Below are 27,843 nucleotides of genomic sequence, written 5' to 3' on the forward strand. Positions count from 1 at the left end.
TAGAGCGCAGTGCATTTTGGGTAGAAAATAAAACAAAGCCAACAGTGTGAACCAGGAGAAGCAGAGGTAAAAAAGACAAAGTCTTGTCCAGGCAGTTTGGTCCACTTTAAAAAGTGCAGTGTGAAAGTGAACCAAATGGAAGTGTAAAATCCTTTAGCAATCCTCATCCAATTGAACAGAGTCCCCCGGACTGTCCTGGTGTGAATGTGCCCTAAAACATCTATGTTTTAGAATTTGTTATTTGCAACATTCATATTTAAAGCATTGTCTACTGTCATGGCTACAGCTTTCTGATCCATCCTGCTCCCTCTGGTAGTCCATCACAAGCTCATTGGTTTGGCTGATATTGAGCTTCAGGTGATTGTCTTTGCACCACGTGATGAAGCTCTCCAACAGTCAGCTGTAAAAATAGTCTGTAAGTGAAGCCCCATGTTTCTCACTGTAAGTTATTCAGTGTAATCAAACATGTTACTGTAGTGTTAACTCTAATTTCACCTAAAAATACACAATACCTTTTATTAGATTCCTTCAAAATCTTCACTACATATATTATATGAGTCTGAACAGGCATGGGTGTAAACTGCAACTTGACTGGTTGCAGAAGCAGACAACTGTGCTGTTACTGATGCTCTGAAACATAAGCATATTGCGGTGTTAGCGTAATGTTTTTAACCTGTGTGAACTAATTAGCAAGTGGCATAACTAAGATGTTGCATTCATTTTGGGTTTGTAGCACGTGTGCTCTGCCTCCTGACTGATGGAACGAAGCAGTTTACATGATCATCATTACAATTAGGATATGTGGGAATTAGATAACTCCTACCTGCCAACACAATTAGCTGGAATATGTCAACACAAGCGGTAAACATAGAAATTTTCTGATGCCAGCAGTCGCAGCTGATTAGAAAATTACAATTTATTTTCTGCTGCGTTAAACACATAAATGCCTTTGAGCTGAGATGGTGAATATCTTGTTTTCTCTGGCATGACAGGAATTTGTTAGAAGACCCACGGCCAGCAAAGTAAAGATATTAACTATTTTATAGTATTAGGCAATAGCGATATGGAAACATCGTCTGTCATGGTATCTGTAGTTTTATGTTATGGTATTGGCATATATTGAGGTATGATTAATTTTCTGTAGATTCAATAAAGCATTTAGACGTAAAATAACCAGATGGAAATGTCTCTTTTAGGCTAAACCAGTGTGAGGAGTACATTACCTGAGGTGCTTCATCACAGTGCTGCAAAATCCTATAAATCCAATGCTGCCATAAAACAGTCCTGCTCACTGATTTGCAACACTGCCTGCCAGGGACTAATACAACTGGAGATATTAAAGGGGTAGCTGCCTAAATATAAACAGTCTGTCAAAAGCTCTAACAGCTGATAAATTTATTGCTTTATGGTATATAGCGTGATATCGTCCAACCCCCTGGTCTCTCATAGCCAGACCTATCTCGTGCTGGAGAAGGGTCTGATTGAAGCTATCACTGCACTAAGGGAAAAACACGCTCAGGGTTGTTTGTAATTCTTTAAACCAGTTGCATAAATCATTGGAAGACATTTTTACAGTGTAAGCTGTTAGCTCGGAAGTTGCGGTTGTTTAACGCACAGCGCTTAAATGACATGTGGATATAGGTCTGGCTATACGAGACCAGTTTAAAGTAACACGCAGAAAGTGTTTTACCGTCTGAGATAGGCGGCCAATGACAGGCTTTATACCTACAGTCTACAGACTAAGACTAAACCCTAAGACAGTGGTTCCCAACTGGCCCAGCCACAGGGTCCAGATTTCTCCTTAGTCTGTGTTCAAGATCCACAAAGTTTTATATATTTAGCATCATACTTGTGTTTGGCCATGTCGTCAAGCTACTTTTCTGTCTCTGTTAAGGAGCTGTCTGTTATTCACTCACTCTACAACAGGAAACAGCGCTTCAAAATAAAAGCTTGTGCCACTAATTCACTGTAATTCAAAATAAAGCTACACTGAAAAATTTGTTTTTTACAAACTTGACATGTTTGCGAGTCACTTGCGCTCCAATCAGGCCATGTTTACACTAAAACCGAATTGTTTCTCATTTTTCGTTTTGAAAAAAGTTCCGCGTTGCGACGACAAGTTTTGCGGACCGCAGAAATGACCAAAAACACTGCAGTATACATGCCAGGCCAGTAGTTGGCAGTGTGAGTTTGCAATGAAACAACACGCGCCTGCGCACATGCACTTCCTTCTACAGAGCGGTGATGGATAAACAAATAAAATGGCAACCACACGAACATTTGTCTGGATGGACAACGAGGTGGAGTTGCTACAGAAAATCTACACTTTGCTGGAGAAGCGTTGATAAATTCAATATGGTGAGCAGCACAAACAGAGCACGGGAGTCCACCATTGTTGTTCTCACGCATGCCTAGTGACTGGAACCGTAATGCGCATGTGCGAAAAGTCTCCGTTTTCAGGGGAACTGCATATTGCAAGTTTACATGACAATGGAGACGGTGTTGTTTCCAAAAAGTTCCTCTCTGGAACCCGTTTTCAAAATGTCGCGCCACTTAAATGCCACTGTCGTGTAAACAGTCAACCAAAACGCAACTAAAGTTTTCCGTTTTCAGTTGAAATCGTTGTCGTATAAACGGGACCTCAGAATGGACCTGCGACCCACCAGTTGGGAGCCACTGCCCTAAGAGATATACAGGACTACATTGTGAATGTTACTGTGCCAAAAAATAAGAAATACATTTTCTTGGGTTTGATTCTTTGAATGTTAATTTGATTTTAGGTCGCCCCACTTGATTGTATTAGTAAGAGGTGTATCCGTGAAATGTATCTCTCGCAAATTAGGAGGATGTTATTTGATATTAATATCACTTTTAACGTTTTAGGCAGATCTGATGAGCATAATGGCAAAAACAAGGCAAACAAAGGTTGGATACAACCACTTGCAGAGACTTGTCTTTCAGTGCTTTCTTGATTCAAGTGCACAGTTGGGGAAAATGGTGATTGATGAGCCCATCTTCTCCTTCCCCTTCTGAACATCAGCTAACAGAATACATTTAGAGCACGCATGATGCTCCACAGCCTGTGGATGCCAAGGCAAGCAGCCTACTCACTGTCAGTTCCACTTGATCTGTCACAGGGGCCGGCACGAGGCAGGCTCCACACGCTGAATCTTTAACTTAAAAGCGCTGGTGGATACCTGGTCTCCAGGACCTGATGAATAGCTAAGGCCCTGCTCACCGTTCACGGCTCTGTAAGCCAACGTGTGTTCAGCCAAGCCTGACCATCACTCTGCTGCTGTAAGCAGTCTACAGCCACTTGTGTTCTCCATGCTGTAGTGTGCAGTATCCACCCACACAGCGTTAAACACACACACACACACACACACACACACACAAAGAAAAAAAAATCTCAGGCGCTAATCAACAAATCAGCTGACAGGAGAGCTCCCATCTCTTCCATCAGGAATAAGTCATACAGCACCAGGTTACATTTGGGACATACCATAACAAACTGCCCTTCAATTATACCAGCCTGAAACAATGGGGAGAGAATGGGCTGGAAATAGCAATGGAATGATGGGTAGGAGGTGGCTGTGTGAGTTGAGACCCAGAGTCAAGGGATATGAGTTTATTATTGGCTGCCAGACAGACTTGCTGACTGGATTGTGCTGACATTATTGGTATTTCACCTGTTCTCCTGAGGAGAGATGTTGGAGAAACTAATAACCTGACTCTGCCCTACACACTCCCACACCTAATTTGTTATAGACAAAAATGGCTGAGGCTTAATTAAGAGTTTGTTATATTAATTACAAATTGATTAATCTCATTTTCACGCATGTGCACTTCTGACAGCTCGGTGCTCCGGCTGAAATATTTCATGTTTGAAAACTGCAGTGATTGCAAGCATCGATGATGTTGTGAATCTTTTTTGTTTTTGTTGCCTCACATACATCATTTTTTATGCCAATGCATCACTCAGATTTTGTTTTGGACAGGCTGTAAAGGGAGAAAGGTCTATTGGATCGTGCGATACAAATTCAAATGTGAGCCAACAATACGATGAATTTATCCAACATCCTAACAAACTTTGGTTATTCTGTTCTAGGGCATGGACGAAGATGCATTTGAGAAAAAGTTCAACACGCTGGAAGTAGATTTTATTCGGAGTCAGCAGCTGTTTTGTCGAGAAGTCCTGAAACTGAGCCCTGGACAGCGGGCAGTCATCAGCAACGGCAGGGTGAGTGGACTTCGACTCAGCTCAGTTAGCATCTTATATTGATCCGTAGATTTCTGCATAAAGAGCTGAAAAGACCACATTATTTCTTTCAGAAGATAAAGCACTGGTTAAATGTTGCAGCTATTGTTTGGTACAGTGGAGTAGGATCCTCTAAGCCGCTGCGCTTTGGAAGATTTTCCCTCTTGTGTTACCTTAATACTGTCAAATCAGCACGAATGTTTCTCAAAGGTCACAGGTGGCACAAACTGCACTGTGCATTTGTGTCTGTGCGAGTGTCTGTATGTGCTGACTGCATGTGTGTACCGAGCTGATGACTGATGTCTCAGCAGCAGTGATGCTGACAGCCACGGATGAAGAGGCCAGCCTCTGAGATGGCAGTAACAATTAATATCATTTTACATTCCTCTGCTGCTGCAGTGGCAGGACTCCCAAAATAGAAAGGATGAAAACACAGGCACTGTCACTGAATACCATGACTTTAAGTGGATAAAACACTGTGCTACAATCACATTACATTTAACACCCCCCCTTGGCAAGTGGTAAATAATACATGCCGAGATAAGAATTGGAAAAGTCGTGATCTGACTGCGTTATTGTCTTCGTGTCAGATCCTCGGTCCATTTGAAGAGCAGGAAGAATTCACTGTGGAGGATTTCCACCTGCTGGAGAAGATTACACTGAGCGGTTCTGCAGAGAAAGTCAAAGCCAAAGTTAAACAGATGGGGATGAAGCCAAAGCAGTATGTTTATATTTTTTTTCTGTCTTGTTGTGTGAGAAAATCTTCCTCTTTCTTTAACTGTTACGTTTTGTCTGAAAAAAATCAAACTTAATGTCTCACTCCATGAACATTTGTATATCAATTACTCATTGTTACCTAAATTTTTACCGTTTTTCTTGCATTCCTCTGCTGTAAACAGAGAATCCAAAACAGGTAAACATTCTTCATGAAGAAAAGTCAAAGGAGTCTGCATTTAGCAACAGCAAAACAAAATCAACACAGCTGTTTACAAACTCTTCCACAACTCGTGCAGTATAACCAAAGTCTCATTTATCTAGTTGTCTTCTCAGTACTTCCCAAAACACGGTTCTCATTGAAATCACAATGATGAATAGTTTGAAAGCTGCTCTGGCACACTCAAGGCAAGCTACTATTCGTAAGCAGAGGCATTTTATATTTTAAAATTTGAGTACAAAAATGCACTTGTTTACTTCCCCTTTTGCCTCTTTTCTTTTTTTTTGCCTCCGTTCACGGTGGAGGCCTGCGAGAAAGAAGTTTTCATCATTAATTCAAGGTAGCATGCAGAGAGTAATTGATATTCAAATGGTCATTCTGTGGGTGATGTATTCCTTTAATTGATTTATGAGCCTACCTTGTTAACAGCTTGACATCACATTATGTGAGCTCCGATTGTCTGACATCTCTCCTGAATTGTTGCATTAATAAATGATGGACTGACCCTGTTACACCTCTGTTCCCTCAGCGCCAGTGACTTAATCATGAAAGTTGATGCCCTCCTAACTGCAGCCCCCAAAGGAGAGGTCAGGAGGGACGTCCAGTTTATCAAAGACAGCCACAGGTGGGCAACATTTTTTTTCCGCTCTGTTTACTGTCCTATTGGCTGCGCCGTCTCGCAGCAAAGTGTTTACTCTCCTTTTGTTATAATGGATCTAAAAATTGCTACACCATCATTTCAAGCAGTGCAGAAAAGCAAATCTTTTGATTTGCAGTTCTGCTGAATAAGGGTTGTATAACCTTGTGTTGCTGAATCCGCTTTGGTGTGCTGTTCTCCTCCTCAGCGTGCTCCATCTCTCCCCGCGTGAAAACGAGGTGTTCTATGATGTTGTGGCCATCGTTGACCCGCTCACTAGGGAGGCACAGAAGATGTCCCCTCTACTGATTGTAAGCCGTATTCTTCCCCTCGTATTCTTCGCCTCTTTTCTCCATCGATTCCAAATACAGCAGGGACACTTTAAAATCACTTTGGCTGAAAGGAAGGGTACAGAAACACAAAGCTTGCCAAGGTGTAAAAGCTCAGATAGAAATTTTCTTTTTTTTCTATACTCTCATGATGCTATGATTATTTTTCAACCCCTGAAAAGCATTTAGAGTCAGTAAATTCGATCAGGAAAATAAAAAAGTCCCAGTCTTTGTTAGCTCAAGCAAGTATGCTTATTAATTAAGGTTATTAAGAAGCAGTTTCCTCAGTGGGCTTAGTTTCACTGAATTACATTAGCCGTATGATGCATCTTGCAGGAGGATCGCTGCGGTGAAGAATCTGACTTGGGTGAATATGAAAATATGACTCACCATGCCTTTACAGACAGCCAGTCAGACAGCCACCTTCAGTAGCTGTTGTTTGCAGTGTACACCTTTCAGTAGTGTACTGCAGTATGCAGTGGAAAATATGATGCCAGCATATCAGCATCACAGCTGGTTTTAAGGAAGGCATCCCAATGTGCTTGTAACTACTGGCGCATTATTTTTTTTGATCACTGTTAGATAATGAAAAAGGTTATGTAAGAATGTATGTGCTTTGCCATTTGAGAACCTCTTATAATTAAGTATAGTGAGAGTAATCGGCTTGAAACTTTAAGATGCCTTTGATCCTTTTGTTCAGCAAAAGGCTTGTGTCTTGTATCTCTCTGCTGGACCAGGCTCTACTTTGCGCCTCTTTTCTATAACTGGGTGTTTTCTGCTGTGACTCTTGCAGGTGCTCAGTCAAGTGGTCAATGTGAGACTGCAGGTGTTTATGAATTGCAGGGCCAAGTTGTCCGAGATGCCTCTCAAGAGGTAAGCTCCAGCTCCAGCAGTAATTAAATTTTCCTGTTTGGCTTGTTTGTGTATCCTCTGACCGCTGCAGACTTAGCATCTCTGCCGCGCTCCTTCCCTTTGTAAGATTATACTGCACAGATGCAATCTGTTTAATAACACCACCTTATTGCTTTGGGCCTCCCCTTGCATCTCTGGGCAAATTGCTTACAGCTTGCATTGTTGCGGTTCAAGACATGCTGTAAAAACAACAAAATGATTAAAAAAAGCAAATGAAAGGTTTAAATTGTCCATTAACATTTACACCACTGAGTGAGTGTTAGTCATCATGTAATTTGGGGTGTTTTCTTTTTTAATTTGTTCCATAATGGGCTCAGCCATTTGTAGAGGTAGTATATTGAAATAGCTCAATGTTTGTTTGTTTTTATCAGTACCAAATGACTTTTCCAGGAAGTTTACCCTCACTTTGGAGGGACAATTTACTCTATGACCTTTATTGACCTCTGTCAGAGACCAGCTGGGGTTGAGTTGATGGAAATAACACTTCCCTCGCGAGTCACTCACAAGTCCCCACCCCCCGCCCGAGCCCATCACACTTCCTGTCCTCCTGAGTGACAATTGCCTGTAATTGACACAAATGGCTACATGACATTTTCACATGAGAGACAGATTAGTTGGATGTCTGCAGCCAGGCTGCCACTTGTTAAGTGTCTCACAACGTAGACACATTTGATGTTATTTGTAACCAGCATGTTTTGTGTTGCTGGTTGCTTTTTTTAAAGTACTGTCCTCATGTTTAATCACTAAAATGGAAGCACGAGGGCAAAGAGCAGACTATTAAGAGCTAAAATTCTGAACAACTGGCATTTCAGGATTTGTTAAAGGGTCATTTCATTCATCATAGAGATGTCTGCTTTCTCTCAAATATAAAGGAACTAGGTGGCACTCAGCTTGTGGTGCAGAAAGCGTCAAAAAACACAATTGAAAATCTCAACAGCAATGTCCCTTTCCAAAAATCATGACCTGGTTATTCAAGATAATCCACAGACCTTGTAAGCAGTTTCATGTATGAGCTATTACTTCCTACCAAACTACAATTGCAGACTGTAGCAACGCACAAAATAAAGTGTGCATCTACTGCCAGCTCACCAATCACTACTGGTTACAGCTCAGTAGAGGAGGACGCCATTAATATTTACATCTTGGGCTGTCATGAGCATAAGCCTCTCGTCTGTGATTTGCACGCTTCCTTCAGTGCTGTGATACGGTTGGCAGGTGCAGTTTGGTAGAAAGAAAATAGCTCCTACGAGGGCTTTCTGAATAATGAGTTAATTTTGATTAATTAATCACAGAAAAAATAATATGTTAAAAAAAATTGCACAGATTAATTGCATTCAGTGGTGCCCTTTAACCTGGTGCGTCGTTAAAGGCCACAGTAACTTTGTCACATAATGGAGGCAGACGAGACGATGCTGCTTGCCCCCGTTAACAGAACATTTACATTTTAAAAACGTCAAGATGAAACTGTTGATAGGAGCACTGTTCTCTGCAACTTCTGCAGTAAGGAATTTTCATACCTTTGGAGGGCTGCAAGCCTGAAATATCACCTCAACACACAAAACATTTAGCAGCAAACTCGGAGGTCCGAGCTAGCACAGCCTCTGATGCTAGCGCTAGCAGCCAGCCTCGTCAAGCTGCACTCGACCAGGCGTTCAAACTGAGTAAGTCCACCTGTGAGCGACTAACTAACTCCCTTGCAAAAGATTGCAATGGACTGCAGGACAGTTTCTGTGATAGAGGACAGGGGAACAATTGTGTCCAAAAATTGAGCAGCTTTACTGTGACACATCTGCCAAAATTCATTTGAACTTAAATGTTAAAAATTTCACAGTTCACAGCAAAAGTTGATGTATGCGATTAATTGAAATGAATTAATTAGATAAATGTTTTTAATCGCTTGTAAGCCCTAGTTCCTACAGGAAACTGCTCACCACAAGCTCTCTGGATTATTTTGAGGAACCGGGTCATGATTTCCGAAACAAGGGTCAGTTCATGATGTCTGGAAAGAGAGAAGGCAGACATCTCTATGGCCGATATCTCCAACACTTGAATGAAACTCACATGAATGCATTCAAAAAACTATCGAATTGGCACATGACAATGTCCACAGAGAAACATCAGGATGGGCGTTGATATCTTTGAGAGGGGTTGGAAATCAACTAACCTGCAAACTGCTAACTTTATGTATTAGAGTAGCACAATTGTCACGACTGAGATAAGGACTAAGCACTGTCCCGCTGTGCGTGTTTGAAAGAGACAAACAGATAGAGGGAAAGAGAAGGTGGAAGGTGGACTATTGCACATTATGTTTTCATAGGTTATTAATAACTTACTCAGAATGCTGCTTTGTCACTTTCTGACCCGCCTGCCTGAAGCTGTGATAATTATATACCAGTGAATTTAAAAAAGAAAGTAGATAATGGCAGCCAGCTCAGCAGATGTGAGCAGATCATTAGGGGGAGAGCAGCAGACAAGTTTGTAACCATAAAGTTACAGCTTCCCTGCATGATGTCCCTTGTAGAGCCATAAGCTTGGTAAGCCTATAGTCCACCCCTGGAGATACTGCTGTTAGTGACCACACATGAATCCCATTCTGCGTTTGTTTTATTCACTGTTATACTGCTCACAGTGGTAACACTTCAGCAGAGACCACAGAGCTGCTCATCTTTTGCTGATTTTTCTTGTTGAGGAGTATTGGTCAGCCCGCAAATTGCAACCAGTCGAATGAAGATTGTGTTTCCCCTGGTGTCCTGGGTTTCTCTTTCTCAACTACAACCTTTTCTTTGCCACTTTCCTGTGCTGCCATAGCAGCTCCAATCCCATCCCTGGAGTCAGCAGCCCATCTGCTCCGCTCTAGTCCACAGAAACAGGGCTGCAGTGGCGGGAATTAACTTTTGAGAATTCTCCCTGTGAATAAGAAATGTGATGGTCTACCTTTGAGAATAAGAAGGCATTCAAAATAAAAAAAGAATTAGCATTGGTAATGTTTATCATCTGCCAGGTTACCTACACTCATGACTCCTCTGTGTCAGAGGGCACACTGAAGAAAAGCAATTAGCATAAAGATTAGCCCAGAGCTAGCCTCTGTGACAGCTCTGAGTAATAACGAAGAAAGGGAACAATTTTGGTGCACACACCACTGCACATATTTCTGTTATTGGCCGAGCAGGAAAACTGGCAGTAAAAGTATTAGATTCCTCACTTTGAGGAGATTGTACACACCCAGCTGTCACAACAGAGCCCATCTCTCTCGTCCTAGAAAGGAGACTATTGCACAACATGTCATCGTTTTAGTGCTTGCTGAAGAGGACAGTGCGTTTGTAGGAATTGTTGACTCAGTTCAGTGGCAAAAAGTCCTGTAGAATATTCTCCATTTTAGGGCTTTCAACTTGGTTGTTAAATATTATAATTTGCAGTTATTTGAAGTACAAGCACTTAAATTTTGACTGTCTCTGTTTCTTTGTCTTCACAGCTTTTACCGCTTTGTCTTGGAGCCTGATGTGAATTTCTTGGCCAACGACACAGTGTCTCCAGGACCAGTTGCTCGCTTCATGGACCTCCCAGAATCTCCCCTTCTCACCCTTAATATGATCACACCAGAGAGCTGGATGGTGCAGGCTGTCCGCAGCCCCTATGATTTGGATAATATCCACCTGCAGGAGGTATCCTGCTACCAGCAATCTTATCATTCACACCTCCTAATCAGGACTGTGGTGCATTCTATTAATCATGCCCTGTTTGTTTTCTGTGATTTCGCTCCAGGTGAGCGGGGTTGTGACAGCAGAGTACGAGCTGGAGCACCTTTTGCTGGAGGGCCACTGCTTTGATCTGTCAACTGGGCAGCCTCCCCGTGGACTGCAGTTTACCCTGGGCATGAGTCGGGACCCGCTCATGTATGACACTATCGTCATGGCTAACCTGGTCAGTAGCTTTTTCTGCTCAATACTAGAGATACAAGGGCAGTTTTCTTACACTGTGGCAGATAGGGCTGCATGATATTCGAAATAGTCATATTACAATTGTTTTGACAGTTGCAATTTTAGTGGAATGGTAAATTTTGCATTTCATTTTCACATTTTCATTCTTATGCATGATATATGAATATGATTTTTAGGCCAGGGCACCTCTGTAGCACCACAATGCTTTATAATGGTATGTTGTGACACATTGCACCTCCTGCAATTCTAAAATTGCACTTGGCCATATTGCAGTGTCAATAATAATTTGATTAATTATGCAACCCTAATATATGATGTGGACATCATACTGCCCTCCAAAAGCTAACTGCGGTAGCTACAATTTTCCTCAAAATTATGTTATGACTGAAATTAAACCTTTGGATGTCTGCTCTGTCTTGTGACAAAATTTCCCAGTTCAATCTTGTTCTGCTCTGGAGAAAATAGGGTATAAAAATTGCAGTAACTGCAAAATATAACCAAAACCCAGGGCAAACAATAGTAAATGTGGTTATTGTGCTCTGCCTGAGCGTAGTAATGATGATAATCGTCATGTCAGGTAATCCTAATTTAGATCAAACCTGATGAAGCTAATTTTATAAAAATTATAAAATTATAAAAATTTACAAAATATCATTCAAGGGTTGCTTGAAATGTTCTAGTCCATACAGATTCATATTGAAATTAGCAGAAATTAAAACAGTTTTCCACATATAAAGATAAGACACTAAAATTTAGGGCTGGTCCCAACTCAGAGTTATGTTTGTCGAATCAGATTCGGTTTTCGTTAACTTTAACATATTATATTTGTTCGGAAAACATGTTCAGTATAAAACAGTTGTTTCGTCAGTGAACCTTGTCAGTTGCAATGGAGCCAAATTTTGTAACGTTACCTTTGTGAAATTTTGCTGTTGTCCCTGGCTTCATATGAGTAGAGGAAAAGTCTGCTAGCCACTGGGCTAATTTATACAATGTAAAATGCCATAGGCTTGTGCTAAAAACATTAGCTTGTTGTATTTGTGGCGAAAATGTGTCCAGCAAAAGACAAATGCTTTGTCTGTGAATGCTGCGAGTTATAGTGAAGCCAATTTGTGTACTTGTGTTTGAAATTCTCTATTAAGCCATGTTTAATGTGTGTATAATGTGTGTTTTGAACAAACTAAACTTTACAGCACTTCACAGAGACCCCACCACCAACTAGTGTTTTGGAGGTGTAACTGCAGAGTGACACAGACACACCACCGCACAAGTATAAATGCTCAGAATGGCGTAAGCTCCGTATAGAGCTGATCTCCAACTTTCAAGGGGCAGCTGTATTAAAACTGTACTTAATACACTTTTCCTTTGCATTGCCTATATAGCTGTTAAAGGTAATATAAAGGTGGAGTGCAGTAACTACAATTTAAGTGCATTTTTTGTGTCTAATAAGTGTATTTCCACTTTTCTATCTATAACATGTTTGGCTGGACAGTCAAAAACCTTTGACGCCATTTTTCTGTTTCAGTGTTATTGTAGTTATTGCGGTTGGCCTTTGAAGGGCAGCACAGTAGTTAGCAACTGCAGTAAGTTTGGTACAGAAACTAACTGGTGCCAGGGAGGAGAAAACAAGTGTGACTTAAATATTTACAGTAAATACTCAGACTCCTGTTGTTTAAACCACAACAGGGGTATTTCCAGCTGAAAGCCAATCCTGGTGCCTGGATCCTGAGATTACGTAAAGGGAGATCAGAGGATATCTATCAGGTTCTCACGTGAGTATTCACCAGTGTCTACAGACTGTTTTTGTTGCCGCTGTTGTCTTTCCCATCTCATCCCACACAGACATTAATATCTTTCGAAAAAAATAAAAAAAAGTTAGGTAATGATGCTAATTAGGCGGCTTCATCAGTTGCTCAGCATGAAGGTTGTTTTCAGCTACCTCTCCATTTCATACCGGTAGCTATGAAACCCATCACTATGGTAACATAGAGAGCTGCTGACACTGTAGCGGCTCAAGGTTTTGATGAGTGCAGGGAGTTCTGCTCACCACAGAGGGGAGAGAGACAAGTAGGAGGAGAGGGGTGCTATTAAAGAGAAGACAGAGTAGAGGGATGATTCAGTTGGTCACCTGCCATGCCATCTACCTCAGACAGCAAAATATCAGCAGCAGAATGTGTTTTAGTTAGGACGGCGTAGGTGTCAAAGGCTGCATATACTAGACAGAGTGCGTCGGCGTTGTCTAATTTCCCCGGACGAATACAGACAGTATTGTGCTTCAGTGGCTTTGATAGATTTTTTGAACAAAATACAAATTTACTTACCTTGTACTCTTTTAATTTTGCACATTTACTTTAATTAAAATGTACTGTGGTGCCTCCTAGTTTGATCTGGAACTAATCAAATTCATACTTTTTAAAGGAACTCGTAGCTCATCATATTATTTTTACTTAACAAAGGTGTAATAATCCCTCACTATCAAGTTAGAATAATGGCTCCTTGTTTGTGCGTCTGCGTGCTCGGCTAAAGTGCATCATACTAGATGTCCCCACAATCAAAGATATCGTCCTCTCTGGCTCTCCTCACATAAGATTTAGGACACATACAGCCCTTGGTTCCTCTGGAATCATATCAGACAACCAAGATTTATTCCCCAATCCTCCAGGTGAAGCTAAGAGGTGATGTCATTTTTCACCTTGGCAGTGTCATTATTCTTGTGGTTAGCGGCACTCTGCTCTGGTTAGGTGGCCGATCAGAGTCTAGGGGGAGTGTCCGTGCTCTCCATTCCCAGAGCCTGCGTTTTTCCACCCGCACCCCGTGCTGCCACCGCACCTCGCCCTGACAGCGATGAATGAGATGGCCAGCTCTCCTCTCCTCAGAGCATGGATACAGATTGATCTCTGGTGCTTTCTAACACAAGCCCTAAAGGCTCAGTTGCATCGGTGACAGCAGAGGGGGCAAAACACAAGCAGCACTTTGGGCCCAATGAGGAGGGAGCATTTATCATAGTGATAAGGTTAGGTTTTTTTGCCTTTAGTAAGCACTGGGGTCGTAATGGCTCGCCTTGCATCATAGCCTTTTGCTCATCTCTTCCCGAAGTGTGCTCTCTGGTTTTTAACCACGAGACCCTGCAGATCCTGCCTGCCAAAACACATTCTCCACCGGGCAAATCAGTCCTAAAACAATTACAGTGAAAGGCCAGTGTTACGCAATCAATACAGTACAGACTTTCTCATTAAATCTACCAGTATATACGGCATGGCTGGGAAGTAGGGATGGATAAAATAAAGGTAAGGTGATTCTTAATGATGATGGAGGGTAATGAATATGATCAGAGTGTGACCCTGGCAGCTGTCCCAGTATGCACTTTTAAGTGCATGCTCTCACTGTCTGTCAGGGGTCCGTCCATTAGCTGCTGTCGTCTCCTTCATGAAAGGAGCCTTTCCTGTATATTTTTCTTGCTCAAACATGTGCATCAACCTTAGTCACTGAAAAATGCATTTCACTGAAGTACACTATTAATGAGAATGGACTGATTGTGAGTAGTTCTGCAAGTGCTTATATAATGTATGTACAGTACATTATATAAGCATTTAGATAGCATTATTATCAGTAAACAATAATTAATATACATACTGCAGTGAGTGGCCTGAATGTAGGTTGTCAGCTGTATCACAGTGAAATGTTTAAAAACTTAGATGCAAATTTTAGCACTGGCTGGTTTTAGATGCTCATTGTTCTGGTCCTTTATATTCACTTTAAATGCTAAATGCTCTCTGTCCTTGGCGTGTGAAGTGAAGTTACCTGAGACTATCTCCAAAAATCTTTTTTTTTTTTTTTTTCATTCTTTTATTAACAGAAAATGTTTCCTGGAAATTTGAAAATCACATTGACAGTAATTATTTATTATAAAAAGGGGCAACAGTGGGACTTGTAAGATGTGAAGCTTTTTTAATAAACCTACAGAGTTTAAATCACATGATATGATGTATGATAGTACAGGCAACTAAACTTTGTTATACAGACAGTACCGATCGCTATCCATAGCCAAATAAATTGCTTGCCAGATTTGATATATGATTTCTTGTTTAAAAGAGTTGTAAAGATTTTTAAAATAAAAGAAAAATAAGAAATTCTGGGGCGATACCAAGTTTTAAAATAACAATTTGGCCTATAGCCATGATTTTTGTTGTTCATTCTTTTGTTGTTATGTATTCACATAACAACAAAAGAATGAAGAATGTTTCAAAGTTATTCAGCCCTTCATTACACTATTTTTGAATGAGCACAACGTCAACCATACTAATTTATACTAACATAAATAACCTTCTTTCACATGAAGAACATATTTTAAAAATCTGCTGAAAAAGCCTTTTTACTATATATAATATATCGTAATTCCCTCAGCAGTATCTTTTTGAAAACACCAACAAATTTCTTTGAACAGCTGTATTTCTTCAGGTTTCTCCCCATAAGCTATATTTTACAATATAGAGTACAGCACAGTGGTGTGGTGGTTAGCATTGTCGCCTCACAGACAGAGGGTTCCTAGTTCAAATCCAGAATGTGGAGTTTGCATGTTCTCCCCAGGTCAGCGTGGGTTTTCTCCAGGTCCTACGGCCTCCTCCCACAATCCAAAGACGTGTATGCATGTCAGGTTAATTGGTGAATGGTTGTCTATCTCTATGTGTCAGCCCTGTGATAGTATGGCAACCTGTCCAGGGTGTGCACCCCCTCCTGCCCAATGTCAACTTGGATAGGCTCCAGCCCCCTCACGACCCCAACAGCACAAGCTGTTACAGATAATTAATGAATGATAACCGTATAATTTACCTTCGCCCAATGCTCATTTTTGCTGAATTAGAACTTAAATGCATCAAAATGTAACTTTGCAGCCTACAAAGCTGTTAGGAGCTGGTGCAAATATTAACTTGCTTTCCTCCTGCAGCTTTCAACATGGATTTGTTGCTCACAATGTAGCATTATCAGGGAAACAATTGGGTGTGTCCCCAATGTGTTGATATTGATTCTACTGCGTCCTTTCGTCCTGAAGGTATCCCAAGGAAAATCTGTTTGTCCCAGAATGTCTTCCGTTGTCTCCAGGATGACGGGACGCTGTTAGTCTTGAGCCTCACTTTTTAGCCTTTGCAAAATTGATATGACACAACATAAAACCATCAGCCACTGCCATTGGTGAATGTAACTTTATTTGCCAATGGGCTGATGGCAGATACCAATGTGCGACCATTTAATAGTCCATCCCTACTAGAAATCCTTTTGTTGTGTGATTGTCATGTCTGTTGCTTAACCATGTAAATCATCTAGGCTGTACTAAAATGTATAGAATGCCAAATATGGTTATGATCTATGGAAGCGAATTGTGACTAATATTTAAATTAAAATGTATTTGCAGAAATGCTTTTTCATTTTAAGAATGTGGCTGCATTATTTGACTCATAAATAAAATTAATCATCAATCATCCTATTTGCATTTTAATTTTCTTCTTCAAGACTGCTCATTCTTTTACTTAATTAAAATGAAAAAGAAAAAGTCATTTGAGATAGAGAGATTGAGAGATCAAAACTGGTAGCAGGTCATTAACTCATTAACTCTGTATCCTCAATGAATAGTCCATGAAAAATTATTTTTTCCAGCAGATCTCTTAGTTACAACATGATTGAGCTAGCAAAGCAGTTTTGTGTTGCTATGTGTGGTATTTATTCAGTTTTGGGAAATCACGATGTTTAGAAAGCACAATCTCAGGGAGCGCCATGATCTGTGATGCATCCATATATCAAATGTGCACACCGCCCCCTACCGTATTAGATGGGTAGCACCATGGTCAGCTGAAGAAGAGCGGCTCCTGACGTCACTCTCCTGCGCTGCTCAGATTGCCAAATCATTTTCGAATTATGGGCACTATTTTGCAGGGCAGACCACGAAAATGAAATAGCAATGTCTTCTTTGTTTTCTTTTTGATTATGGCATAAAATGTGCAGTCTTGAAGAAGAAAATGCAAATGCAATAGGTTGATTGATTATTCATTTTATTTATGAGTCAAATAATGCAGCCACATTCTTAAAATGAAAAAGCATTTCTGTAAATGCATTTTAATTTTCAAATTTTACATTTCAAATTGAATTTTGGTTTCTATTTGCTGGGGCATATTTTGAAAATTAAATCTCAAATGACTTTTTCTTTTTCATTGTAATTAAGTAAAAGAATGAGCAGTCTTGAAGAAGAAAATTAAAATGCAAATAGGATGATTGATGATTAATTTTATTTATGAGTCAAATAATGCAGCCACATTCTTAAAATGAAAAAGCATTTCTGTAAATGCATTTTAATTTTCAAATTTTACATTTCAAATTGAATTTTGGTATCTATTTGCTGGGGCATATTTTGAAAATTAAATCTCAAATGACTTTTTCTTTTTCATTGTAATTAAGTAAAAAATGAGCAGTCTTGAAGAAGAAAATTAAAATGCAAATAGGATGATTGATGATTAATTTTATTTATGAGTCAAATAATGCAGCCACATTCTTAAAATGAAAAAGCATTTCTGCAAATACATTTTAATTTAAATATTAGTCACGATTCGCTTCCATAATGATAAATTGGGTTTTACAGATTATCAGTATTAATGGTGTGTTTTAAGGCTATTGCTTTGTACAAAATGTAATTATGACAGTTGATAGATTTTATTCTCCAGTCTGTTGATACATTTCAGTCTCCAAAAGGGGCTTCACCTGTGTTAGACTAACTGGCTGCAGATCCATTGTCCAGATTTCACAATCATTGATTTTCGCTCTCAGTGACAGTAAATACGTTCTCTCTCTTTACCCACTTTTTCAGGCATGATGGAACCGACTCACCTGCGGATGCTGGTGATGTCATTGTTTTGTTGAACAGTTTCCACAGTAAGATCATCAAAGTCAGAGTGAGTGTGTTTCTTAAATATTTGTTAAGTAGAGAACTGGAGATTATTCAGCGTACCGTAAAAAGCTCTTCAGCAGGTCACAAATGGAGGATGTATGATGATTTCACACAGTTTATAATGAAGCCGCTGTTTTGTGTCTTATCTCCTATTACAGGTCCAGAAAAAGGCAGAGAAGATCAATGAAGATCTTTTAAGTGAGAATAGTGAAAGCCAAGGCATATGGGACTCCATAGCAAGGTGTGTAATCGATTCCCACATACAGCTAAAATATGATTGGTTTCAGTTGTTTTAAAACCCTCCCCCAGCTGACTGGCAGTAACAACTGTGAGCTCATTGATTGGTGGGTTCGCTGATGTGCCTTCTGTTTGTCAATTACACATTGTGGTTTCAGGAGATCTAATTCCTCCCCCTGGTCCAGACTGCAATATTATGCTGTAAGATCTAGTCTTGCAAAAAATATGTGCTTCTGTAGGTATGTGTGTGTGTGCATTTGTGTGTTTCTCCCCAACACTTCCTAACTGTGTGATCCTGTCTCCTCACTTAATGCTTGCTGTGTGAAGTGTTTGGAGCACTTTTGAGAAAAGGTAGGCAGTGTTGCTGCAACCCATTTAACACCTAAAACATCCTCATGTTCATTAGCATGCAGTGTTTATTGGTTGCTTTCAATGCTGCTGTACTCTCCTAAGTTTTGCAATGAATGAGAATTCATTAATGAGATAGTCCAACAGGATATGATAATAATGCAGAGCTGTGTTTGAACATAATGTTTACATTTTCATGTTTTCTTTTGCATTCATTCATTTATTTATGTGGTCATTCTTAGAATATCAACAACACTACTGTAAGCGTGTAGCCTGCAAACATACTAGAATGTGACCATACATAAGTGCATACAACTATGTACACAAACATAATGTACTGTACACACATGCATACAGCCATGTGAATTCAAATATCGTCTCTGGAAGAACTGTGCTCTTTGATTTTACCATCAGCAGTGATGTGTTGATGATTGACGGCAGGTAAAAGTAGTGCAGTGAGACATCCTGGTGTTTTTGGCGTACTGCGTTTGACACACTATGTATTGGGACATACTAATTTTTTTTCTGGCATGCTAAATAGTATGGTAGTATGGGTATTGGAGAGGACTTTAGAATGCAGCAATGCATAACACATGCCATGTGACGAAGAACAACCAATCACAGTCGGCACAAATCTTTGCTTTCTTCTGTAAATCAGTCAATTGTAAATATGGAGGAGATTTAGTGCAGGGCTACCCAGAACTTTACAATCTGTACCATGGACAATATTTTAGTACACACTTAAAAACCAACGCCTGGAAGATCAGCTTCAAAGTTGGGATTTCTAGTAAGTTAATGTTAGATGTCAGTGATACGGTTAGCTGGTTATGGTCGCTTAGCAATGTCCAGTGCAACCTGCCTTTGTGCCCTTGAAAGTCAGCAGAGGAGTAGGGATCCAGAGCCTAACTGACACGCTTCACGTTTATCCAGGCAGTAAAAGACACGGCATGTGTCCCAGGCCTGAGCGTATTCTCCCCTGGCCACAAAAAACTGGTCCTTGGAATGTGGATTGTCACTTGTGCGGTGGGGAAGGAGCTAGAACTAGACCAGAAGGCCCAGCAGTGCCAATTAGCTACATCTATGCTCGTGTCAATGCAGGACACGACTCAACAGTAATGCCAAGGTGCACAAAACTAACTGTTGAACCTGACATTTTGTAGGAACAGTGCAGACTCCATTTGGGATCTTGGGAGTACAGTCAGTCTACATGTAATTCAAGGGCCTATGGTCTATGACTGAGTATATCAGCATGGTTGGCTGTTGCCACAAGCTCTTCAGTCCTTGTGTAATTACAGTAGGAGTTGTGTTCTCTGCAGTAGATCAAGCTCTTCTTGGTGGACTCACCCTCAGGGACAGGCTGAGGGGGTTGGAGTAAAATCGCTGCTCCTTCATGTTGAAAGGAGCTCACTCAGGTGGTGTTGCTGTCTGATCGGGATGCTTTCTGTAGAGGTATTCTAGGCTCGTCCAGCTGGGAGGACACCCCGAGGCAGACCCAGAACCAGCTGAAGGGATTATAGAACTCTTCTGTCCTTGGCTCCTGTTAGGAGCTCTAGGACATTGTTGGGGAGGAGGACATTTGGGCTGCCCTAATAAAATCTGCCTCTGCCATGACCAAGGAAAAATAAGAAGCTGAAAGATGAATGAATAGACTGATAATTGGATGTAATTTTAAAACCATTCCCCATGGATTGCTTGATTAATGAAAATGACTCCGGAAATAAAAGGTTAAATAATGGGTTGAATACGATGGTTTCAAGAAACGTAACTGCTCCTTAAGTGGCTGTGATGTATGAAGCTGAAATTTACTGAAATTAGACTGTGATTGAAAAGAAGAGAGTACTTCTGTTTGACGTGATTCAAGCATATCCTATATGCATCTCAAGGCGTAGAAGCCACTTATCGTGCTAAGCAAAAAAGTCTAACCATATATCCTACACTGTGCTTAAAAATTCTCTGTCCAGTGGGTCCACCGTATAGAGACGTGCCCTGGAGAGTAACGTCTCCTCTCAGTCATATTTACATTCAGTGACGGCAGCTGGTTTCACCTGAAGTTTGAAGATGATGACTAATTTTAAGACGGACAGAAGGAAAAACACTGAAAATCAACAAATGCAATTTAGCTTGAGCAACAGATGACACAAAATATTGAGAAATATTTGCTTGTCTGACAGTTAAACCCTCACAAGTAAACAATTGTTTATTCATTGAGAGAACAGATTGGTTTTTCACAGGACTCTAAATGATAGTTACAGGAAAATACATTTTAAAATGACTGCACAACATAATTAAAGGCTTCTGCTTTTCCAAATGTAAAAAGGTCTGAATATTCCAGCCAACAGAGCCTTGACCACTGATCTTACAAAATAAAGTTAGTTCCAAAGGGAAGATGTCTTTATATCCATTACTTCATTTGTAGTCTCAGGGTGTTTTGAGGGATTTGTTGTAAAGGGTGGGACTGAAGGCCGCGTATTGATCTAACACATCTGAAGAATTAGTGAGGTGGATCCGTGCATCAGCAAGCATCAAGTGACAGTGTTGTTACAAATGCTCTCATCTTTAAAGAGTTTTATCTCCGTAGAGTGATAATGAGACTGAGTGAAAATAGATTTCTTTCCTATTCTTTCTTTCCTACATGTTCTCCTTCTTTGTTTAGTGGTTTCTTTCTTTTGTCCTTTCTCTCCTGCTTCGTCTGAGTGGAAGTTTTTCAGTCTTGCCTCTCTCAGCCTGGGGAACTTTGAGGGTTTAATGTCCTTTGTGCTGAGCTTAGAGATCAGAAACTTCGGGGCCGCACAGGGTGTGGAGGAGCATCAGCCGCTGTGTTACCTGAAGGAGTTCAGGTTTTAGGTGGAGGGTGCTGTAAAAGCAACGTGTCCTTCAGTAGTCATAAGACCTTGAAGGGTGTTAGATGAAGCCTTGGCCATTAATGTTTTTCCCAGACTGAATCCAGATAATAGGCAGGGTTGTTATATAACATGTATTTGCTGTGTGTTTACTGTTGAGAGGTGAGCAAGGATGATTTTCTGCAGCTTTTGTCAAATGCAAAACATGTTCTGCAGACCACATAGCTCAGAAGATGAACTGCATTTCGGAGTAGTAAGTTGTTGTGATGCTTTCCATGGCGGAGAAACCACAATGTGGTTTTGTCTGTGGGCTTATGTTGGTGGTTACAATGTGGGGAAGGAATTTTTCTTCTGTGGACATGTTTTCCTTACTTGTTTCTCTGCAAAATACTTTGAAAAACTTTGCAGAGAAAATATTAGCCAAAAATAACTTAAGCCGAATATGACCTGGAAAATATTTTGCAGTTTTTTTTACTTTATTCCTGACAAAACTAATCAGCATCTAATGTGTTGCTTTCAGTGCAGTCATGCTTAGCCATTCATGACCTTGTCTTTACAACTTCGCTGTAGACTGGGTGCCATGGCCAATGCTGTCCCCAAACGCTGTCTCTTAATAGAGTGTTTTCTCTTGTGGTCTTTTCTTGCTTTGTTACTGTTTTGGATGGTTTGGGATTTTAATTTTGAAGCTGTTGGTGAAGGACCCTGGAAAACATCGGAAAATAATGCAAGCTTTTCACGGCTTTTCAAGCAATTTCACTGTTGCAGAAAAATTTCCAATGTGGCAATATGCTAGAGTTGTGGAGAGCTTATGTGATCTCTATCTTTTGATATAAGGTTTGTATATTGAGTCTTTTTCTCATCTTGACATTGTGGTAAAATCAGACATATTCAATAATGTAAGTTTGTAGTCTTGGCTCATTCAGATAGTGGAGTTCAATAACGTGGACACTGTCAACAACTACAGTAGTAGCTGCACTCTCTCCAGCACCTAACACGAAGCAGTGAACCGGGTAGACTGTAAATTTAAAGTAGACTCTAGGGAAGCGTAAGAACATGAACAAGTCTTGGTTCTCTTGTGCTGAGGAATAGGAGGAGAAATTGGTGGGGTTGTGAAGTTGGTGTGTAATTGGGTGTGTATCTGATCCACGGACCACCACTTATTTTAGTGCACTAACCAATGGAGGCTGGTAGCAAGTTGAGGTGAACAAATCCAAAATGTACAGTTTGTACTATGCACATACAGTTTATCTTTTTGGATTATATTGATGCAGAATATATAAGGATACTGTTGACAAAAGACACCTTTTGTCTTGTGTTTATAGAATGATGTGCTTTTGCGGCAATGTAAAGAATTGTTGATATGTCGTATTTCCCAACGGGAGTTTGGCACAATATTTTCCACTAGCAGGAGGATGGGGAATAATCTCAAAGGGAATCTAGTTGTAGTCTGGAAAATATTGACCCTGCAAGATCTGCGGTCTCAAAATCTCTTAGTCTTTTGTCTTTTCAAAGTGCTCTAGTGCAGTGATTCCCAACTGGTGGGTCAAGGTCCAAAAGTGGGTCACGGGTTCAGTCTGAATGGTCCGCAAGTGACTTGCAAATGTGTCAAGTTTGAAAAAAAACATTCTTTATTTTTAAGTACAACGAATTTCCAGCACAGAGCTTTTTTTTGAAGTGCGGTTTCTTGATGTGGAGTGACTAATGGACAGCTACTTCACAGAGACAGCAATCTAGTTCGTTGACTGGGGTCATGAGATTTTCACAGTACAATAACTGTCTCAGCAAATATTGCTGTTTGACAGTATCATGGCATTACAGAATTTATATTTCTATAAATCAGAATGACCCTTAAAGGAATGAAAATGGAAGGGTTATTGTCAGTTGAACAAATGTTTTATTACCATAATTGAAACTTGAAACCATTTTGTTAATGGAAGGATATGTAGAAAATAACTGAATTAAAGTGGAGATTCTCTGTCCAGTTGCATTTTTTTTCAATATCCTAGATAAGCAAATGTACACGGTATAATAACCATCAACTTTTATACCACAGTATACCTTAAAACCGGTATATCACTGCAACCCTATTGACAACACGGCCAAACACAAGTATGATGCCGAATGTATTGAACTGTGTGGACCTAGAACTAATGACTAAGGAGAAATCTGGGCCCCGTGGCTGGACCAATTGGGAACCACTGTTCTAGTGTATGGTAGGCATAATGTGCAAAGTACGGTTATTATTTACCATCCTTATGTACTATACATCAGCTATCTGTCTTTTAGTCGCTCAGTGGCAGATCTTGTTTGTCTTTAGATCATCTCCTCACAGATGTTAGAGAATAATTCTGCTCAGTCTACAGAGTTGGAGGAAAAACAGAAGTCGAGTTATGTCCGGTTGATGTTGTCCACTGCTCAGGATTTACCCAGAGCTTTATGGATCCTTCCAGAGGTCCAGATTATCTCGAGTGAGTCAGCCAAACGGGCTCTCACCTGACCTTCTAAAGCTGCTTATCTGGGGGGCTCCACTGTAGTGCTGGAGGCCCTTCATAATGGCTGGCTTAGTCATGGCAGGCAGTCGGTATCCCCAGACTCTACAGATGTGTGGTGACTCCCCAAAAGCACAACTGCTCAACTACAGAGAGCAGTGCTTTGGTTTGAGAGGGCAGAGAAATTCACTAAATGTTTTCAAAAACAAGTGACTACAAAATGGTGAGAAAAAGTTGTGCTGTGTTTTGGGTCATCACTGAGTTTGTGTTTTATGGATGTGACTTGCTTACCAGCCAGTCTCTCGTATGTGTGTGTCAGAGTTGGTTTTAGAGGACATGAGGAGACAAACAGTATGCTCCCACCCCTCCCTTCACACCTCTCTCTCACTCACTGGTGTCTTCCTGGAGCCTCGGGGCCCAGGCTGTGGTTGTGATTGAGTGTGGGAGAGACACTCCTTCCCTCATCAGCAGTCTGTTACAGACAAGGACACACAGTTTGACTGCAAACACATCTACCCTCCAGCGCAAGTCCTGATTTCTGTCCGCTAAATGTGCCTTGCATCATGAGCCACTGCTCTTCAATAGAGTGTGGACCGTGTCCTTTGGATTTTACTGTATGTGATGGTATCTCAACCTGAAAACATTTTAATTAATCTAGGAGGTAACATAGATTTTCAAATGTCGATTAATTGGTGCTAACGCTCACATAGATGTAACTGAGTCTGAAAGTTAATGGACTGGTTTGATAGGCACTATCTTTGAGTGGGCAAGTTGTATAAAATGATGCTTTGGGCTATTTTTTTACCCTAAGGCGAAGTGAGTTTTTTCTGTCTTTCTCGCTGGATTGGTATTTATGTAGCTCATCGAACACCAAAGTTGGAGGAGAAACTCTGCAATTACCCACATTTGAAGTGGTCTGCCTCCAGTGTGTTTGGACTAGGGCTGGATGATATACAGAGAAACTCAAACATAACAATATTTTTGACCAGATTACTCAATGTTGATATTGTAACGATTGTGTAGGGTTGACAATTGATGTTTTCACAAAATATTTACACAATGAGATTTTTGGTTATCATCAGTAATGTGGATATAATGACTAGGAACAGCCAGAACAGCCTGGTAAGTTCAGAAAACACATCACTTCACTGTAATGCAGCCTTGAAAACCAGGAAAAGACACTTAAAATATTATATCAAAAATTTAAGACAATATCTATTCTTGCATCAAAATACACAGGCCACTTTATTAAGTACACCTTGCTAGTACTTGGTTGGACTCCCTTTTGTCTTCAGAACTGCCTTAATTCTTTGTGGCATAGATCCCAAAGGTGCTCTACTGGATTGAGATCTGGTGACTGTGGAGGCCACTGGAGTACAGTGAACACATTGTCATGTTCAAGAAACCAGTTTGAGATGATTTGAGCTTTTTGACATGGTGCGTTATCCTGCTGGAAGTAGCCATCAGAAGATGGGTACACTGTGGTCATAAAGGGATGGACACGGTCAGCAACAATACTCAGGTAGGCTGTGGTGTTTAAACCATGCTCAGTTGGTACTAAGGGGCCCAAAGTGTGCCAAGAAAATATCCCCCACACCATTACACCACCACCAACAGCCTAACTGTTGATACAAGGCAGGATGGATCCATGCTTTCATGTTGTTTACACCACATTCTGACCCTACCATCTGAATGTCGCAGCAGAAATCCAGACTCATCAGACCAGGCAACGTTTTTCCAATCTTCTATTGTCCAGTTTTGGTGAGCCTGTGTGAATTGTAGCCTCAGTTTCCTGTTGTTAGCTGACAGGGGTGGCACCTGGTGTGGTCTTCTGCTGCTGTAGCTCATCTGCTTCAAGGTTGGACGTGTTGTTGGTTCAGAGATGGTCTTCTGCAGACCTTGGTTGTAACCAGTGGTTATTTGAGTTGCTGTTGCCTTTCTATCATCTTGAACCAGTCTGGCCATTCTCCTCTGACCTCTGGCATCAACAAGGCATTTTCACCCAGAGAACTGCAGCTCACTGGATATTTTCTTTTTTGGGACCATCCTCTGTGAACCCTAGAGATGGTTGTGTGTGAAAATCCCAGTAGATCAGCAGTTTCTGACAGACCAGCCCATCTGGCACCAACAACCATGCTACATTCAAAGTCACTTAAATCACCTTTCTTCCCCATTCTGATGCTCAGTTTGAACTTCAGCAGGTCGACCATGTCTACATGCCTAAATGCACTGAGTTGCAGCCACGTGATTGGCTGATTAGCTATTTGTGTTGATGAGCAGTTGAACAGGTGTACCTAATAAAGTGGCCGATACAAATTAGTCATTTTAGATCATTTTCTTCACCCTGTGGGCTCTATTAGCTATGTGGGAACATAAGAATAAGAAGCAGATTAAATGTTAAAGCTGTTTTAACTGTGTCTGTTCTAACAGGATAATTATACGTCCCAGCAGGAGAACTGAACTGCTGTTAAAATCACAGCTGTCCTTCATTATCATTTTATTTTAAAGAAAACACCTCAGTTTGCCGCACAGTCTTGCATGGTGTGTTTTTAAATGTTTTCTACTGGCTGTTTTTATTGTATTTACTCCTGGCTCTACAAAAGCATGGTAGCTACTGGCTTACGTCAGATATACTGTCACTATATGGAAAAAGAAACACAAGACGCTCATGTATCATGGTCTCGTTTACAGCATCACAGGTGGTGGGGCCAAGAAGGATGATGGAGAGAAGAAGAAAGAGGATGTTCTTAACATATTTTCCGTGGCCTCGGGCCATTTGTACGAGCGCTTTCTGAGGTGAGTCACTCTCAGTTCAGACACTTGCACACACTTACATTTCAGCCTCTACATGATACATTCCTTTTTGCCCTGATCCTTGATTCTTTTTTTATTTTTTATTTATTTATTTATTTATTTATTTATTTTTTTTCAGAATAATGATGCTGTCCGTCCTTCGGCATACAAACACACCCGTCAAGTTCTGGTTCCTCAAGAATTACCTCTCGCCATCTTTCAAGGTTCTTCCCTCGCTTCATGACTTCATACAAGCATTCAGTTGTTCCTGTTTGTTCAAAATAACTTCAGCTGAGTTCTTCAGAGCTTTATTTATACTCTGCAAGAAAGTATCTTTTGGCTTGTTCCCTCCGCTGTAATGGTCTGTGTTTAATATTAGATTTTCTATTTGTGTGAATCTACAATTACTTCCCTCTGTGACACTTGTTGAGTCGCAAAAACTTTTCAATCAGTTTTTATGCTCACGACGTTCATGACATCTTTACTGAATACAGATTTATTTATATGTCCAGATGTTTTTTACTATACATCAAACATCTGTTAGCTTCAGCCTTGCATTATGGTTTGGCTAACAGGCATTTTTATACCAAAAGAGTGCTAATAACTCTGAAAACTATATATACACTGTAGGAATTATTCTTCCTTATCTGCCTTTTTGTGCTTGTAACACAGCCACCTATCAATGGCTGGCCTCGGGTGGGCCACATAAACTAAGCAGCAGTGTCTGTTTTCTAATGGGCAATATGTTTGCATGTTCTCCACCTGTTTTTCTTCACATAATCCAAACATATCCTCCTACTAATTTTGTTTGTGACACACTGTTGTTGATTCAACAGCTAATCATAATTGTCTGTAATGAAACCATGTGCCTACAACTAAGGCTGTACCAAATAATTGAAAGCTTTTTTAGCATGTCTATTAATTGTGTTTAAACCCAGTATGTCTGCACAGTTGCAGAAAAGATTCGGCTACACTCATGTTAGTACTATACTATTTGTGGAATTAGATTTCAGTGGTGGCTGCTTAAGATTTCCAAGGTTTCCAAGTCATGTGACCCAAACATTTTCAATCACGCCCGAGCGCTTAAAAGTCCAAAAGTCAAAATCATTTCCAAAATTCACATGGTTTTATCTAAATATATATCTCCTTTAATCCATATTTTTTGACTTAAAGCCTTTCAAAATAAAATGTTTTCAC

General features: G+C 40.5%; 1 protein-coding gene across 2 annotated transcripts in view; it reads left to right on the forward strand.

Moving 5' to 3' along the window:
* Nucleotides 1-27,843, forward strand: part of uggt2 (UDP-glucose glycoprotein glucosyltransferase 2) — a 56,879-nt gene that overhangs the window by 23,170 nt on the left and 5,866 nt on the right. Inside the window, exons 23-35 of one of the 2 annotated variants that reach the window (XM_033617073.2) lie at nt 4,109-4,240; nt 4,849-4,979; nt 5,722-5,817; nt 6,038-6,140; nt 6,952-7,031; nt 10,543-10,732; nt 10,833-10,991; nt 12,692-12,777; nt 17,859-17,943; nt 18,098-18,180; nt 18,504-18,527; nt 26,545-26,649; nt 26,786-26,870. In XM_033617073.2, coding sequence (XP_033472964.2) covers nt 4,109-4,240; nt 4,849-4,979; nt 5,722-5,817; nt 6,038-6,140; nt 6,952-7,031; nt 10,543-10,732; nt 10,833-10,991; nt 12,692-12,777; nt 17,859-17,943; nt 18,098-18,180; nt 18,504-18,527; nt 26,545-26,649; nt 26,786-26,870 — 1,359 coding nt within the window. The remainder of the gene's footprint in view (nt 1-4,108; nt 4,241-4,848; nt 4,980-5,721; nt 5,818-6,037; nt 6,141-6,951; nt 7,032-10,542; nt 10,733-10,832; nt 10,992-12,691; nt 12,778-17,858; nt 17,944-18,097; nt 18,181-18,503; nt 18,528-26,544; nt 26,650-26,785; nt 26,871-27,843) is intronic. The other variant, XM_033617074.2, reaches the window with a different exon arrangement.

Source organism: Epinephelus lanceolatus, chromosome 14, assembly GCF_041903045.1.
Source record: "Epinephelus lanceolatus isolate andai-2023 chromosome 14, ASM4190304v1, whole genome shotgun sequence".
In the NCBI taxonomy this organism is placed as follows: Eukaryota; Metazoa; Chordata; class Actinopteri; order Perciformes; family Serranidae; genus Epinephelus; species Epinephelus lanceolatus.